This window comes from Otolemur garnettii, unplaced genomic scaffold (assembly GCF_000181295.1).
Source record: "Otolemur garnettii isolate 467f Iridium unplaced genomic scaffold, OtoGar3 scaffold00276, whole genome shotgun sequence".
Classification (NCBI taxonomy): domain Eukaryota; kingdom Metazoa; phylum Chordata; class Mammalia; order Primates; family Galagidae; genus Otolemur; species Otolemur garnettii.
Window position 1 is genome coordinate 952,298 of NW_003852671.1, and position 3,189 is coordinate 955,486.

At 48.4% G+C, this 3,189-nt stretch overlaps 1 protein-coding gene across 1 annotated transcript; it reads left to right on the forward strand.

Moving 5' to 3' along the window:
- The first annotated feature begins 1,333 nt into the window (after positions 1-1,333).
- On the forward strand, positions 1,334-2,571 carry RNASE1 (ribonuclease A family member 1, pancreatic). Its single transcript, XM_003803052.3, has 2 exons — positions 1,334-1,375; positions 2,073-2,571. The coding sequence occupies exon 2, from the start codon at positions 2,098-2,100 to the stop codon at positions 2,569-2,571; it is 474 nt and encodes a 157-aa protein (XP_003803100.1). The 5' UTR covers positions 1,334-1,375; positions 2,073-2,097.
- Positions 2,572-3,189: the final 618 nt, after the last annotated feature.

Sequence of the window (3,189 nt, forward strand, 5' to 3'; positions counted from 1 at the left end):
ACCTGGGGTTCGAGGCTCTTCCTTGGCTTGCATGCCAGGAGAGACCAGACTCGGGTTTGAATAAAACCTCACCTCATGACTTTTTACATCGGAGTGTGTCTTGGATTTGTCTGCCGGGGTCTTTTAGGAGAATTTCGGGCATAACAGTCTCTCATCTTCCCCTTTCATTCCTCCCTGAGATTTTAAAACTGCTATGTTCAGCTCAGCTTTTTAGTAGTCACCTGACTCCACCCATATAAAAACCAATTCTAAGACCACCCAGTGTTGTTTGAGGGTACTCCTTGGGGGAATCTCAAGCCCACCCTAGGTGAACTATCTCAAGAGCTAACATCCACTGATGATTTCTTTATGCCAGCCACTCCATACATCTTACTTTATTTCAACCTGACAACAAATCTAAGAAGTACATATTGTTATCCCCATTTTAGAGGTGAGAAAACTGAGGACAGGGACATTAAGTGCTATAACTTGCTCAGCTCTTAAGGTATTAAAGTGTTAAATCAGAATTTGAACTAAAACAGTCTAAATCTAGAACCTGGAGTGATATTTTGATAATTCTTGCTTCTGAGTTATCAAAATTGTCACCCAGCAAGAGCAGGTCACTTTGCAGGAGGACACTTTGCTAGTGAGAACTACAATGTTCTTTGCATTTTTTTCTCCAAAAAGGATTGGGGGTTTTAGTTTACTTTTAGTTTCTCTACTCAACTCTGACCAGGAGCAGTGGTTAATGGAGATAAGAACTGCCCTGCACCCTCAGTGTCCTCGGAGCAAGGATGGAGGGTGGGCAGGAATTGGCCAGAGCTGGGTAAAGTCACCTAAGAGGCCTCCTCTTCTTCCCTGTTCAGATACTCTCCTCCTCTCTTCAGGTCTGGGAAGCCTTTCAGCTGTGGGTAGCAGGAACCCACTCCTGCCAGACGTACTGTCTGCGAGATCTGGAATTCTGTACAAAGCTCTTCCCAGACTCCTGGGGAGAGAGGGCCTCCTCCTCCTATGATCACTTTCTGTGTCCTTTGTTAATCTCCGAGTCTATTGGGTGAAAATGGCCCACAAAGAGGTAACCAGGTTTGGGAGCCAGCGCTGAGTGGTTCTCTCTGCTCCTCTCTGTGAACCTGCAGACGTGGTCCACATGGTAAGAAAGACTCCTACAGGCAAAAACTCTCTTTCTTCTCCAGTATCCTTGTGAAGGAGGTGGCCTGGATGATTCCCCACTCCTCCCTGGCAATGCTACTGTTCATATCTGGGCTGAGCCCAAGATGCTCCTCCCACCTTTTCCCCTGGGAAGCCAACCCCCTTTGGAATCTGTATAAGGTCCAGGGACTGAGTGACGGCAGAAACTGGCCTTCTGTCTCTCCTGGACACCAAGCTGGAGACCCAGGTTAGGAGCCCAACAAGTGGTCGCAGGAGCTGCTTCTGCTGGGAGGTTGGAGCAGGGTGGGGGCCGAGGGGAGCCAGGGAGAGAAGGCTAATGCTGACATAGCTTGGACCAACACAAACATAAGGAAAACTTGGGCCGGGCAAACATCAGCTGAGAGCACGGGTTAGGGATGGGATGTGCAGGTTACAGAGAACCCATGGGGCTGGAGAAGGACCCTCGAGTGGGAGGAGGCTGGCATCTCTCTTTGGAATACAATGGAATCATTTATGATGCCAGTGTCAGGCACTGGACTGACTTTCCCTTATGTTGTGAGACAATAAGTCCTGTCAGCCATGGTCCGGGATATAACTTGGTTTGTGGTTTATTCAAAATGATCTTTTGATGAGCCATTTGAGCACAGGGTATGAGTGTATTTAGACTAAAGAACCTCCAATATTCAAAGACAGTACTGCTAGGATTTTAGGTGACTTTGTAGGTCACCACCTTCTAGGGAGGAAGGTCTCTCTCCCCTCTAGGAGGAGGGAGTAAAGTAAAATACTCTTAGAGAAGGGTACATGTGAGTGTCTCGTTACTTGAAAAATGTCAGAGAGACATCCTTCTGGCTGAAAGGTAGACTATAAACCATGGAGGCCACAGGTGGGAACTGTGATTCTCTTTCTAAAAGGATGCTTTTTATTTCTCTTCCTTTTCCTGTTAGGCTTTTCCAGGAAAGTGAGACCACCATGGCTCTGGAGAAGTCCCTGGTCCTGTTTCCGCTGCTAGTCGTGGTTCTGCTGGTGCTGGGGTATGTCCAGCCTTCCCTGGGTAAGGAAACCCCAGCCATGAAGTTCCAGCGGCAGCACATGGACTCTGGTGGCACCTCCTCCCTCAGCAACCACACCTACTGCAACCAGATGATGAAGCGCCGGAACATGACCAAGGGCCGGTGCAAGCCAGTGAACACCTTTGTGCACGAGCCCCTGGAAGATGTCCAGGCTGTCTGCTTCCAGGAAAGGGTCAACTGCAAGAATGGGCAGACCAACTGCTACAAGAGCAGCTCCAGCATGGACATCACAGACTGCCGCCTGACAAACGGCTCCAAGTACCCCAACTGCTCCTACCGGACCAGCCAGAAAAAGAGACACATCATTGTGGCCTGTGAGGGGACCCCGTATGTGCCAGTCCACTTTGATGCTTCTGTGGGGGACTCCTCCTAAGGTCAGAGTGGCATGATGCACGTCCCCCCATCAGTTCAACACCTGCCTCTCCCCAAATTCCTTCCTTGCCCTGAAAGAAACAATTCTAGTTGGGGCTCTCATTCAGCACACACATGATTCCTTCTCCTGGGTCTTGCTCCTGCATGGTTTAGGGGGTGGGGTGAGGAGTGGGCTGTGAGGTGGGCCTCAGGTTAACCCTTTCACTGCTTCTTTCAATAAAACAGTTGCAAACACCTGCTGAAGCTATTCCATCCAGGTACTGTTTCTTTATTTACTCTCTAGCAAAGGGTAAGTACTCTGTGTCTCATTAGCCCCAGTGAGCTGTGAGTAGAGTAATTAATATATCTTGCCTCTGAATTGTGGATTTTAGTGGCTTAACAAAAGTCCTTTCTTTGTGAATTCCTTGGTGCCAAATATAAAACTGTTAAGTGTGGGCTGTTTGGGACAAAAGGGAAATACAATTTTGGACACTGCCTTTTGGGGTGAACTGACAAAGGGTGAAGCTCAAATACTAAGATTCTCTGGCACAGCAGGAAAGCAAGCATGACCTTGGGAAGACCCTGCTTAGTCTCAGGGTGGGGAGGGGGACTCTAAGAAATTATGATCCTAAATTTCCGT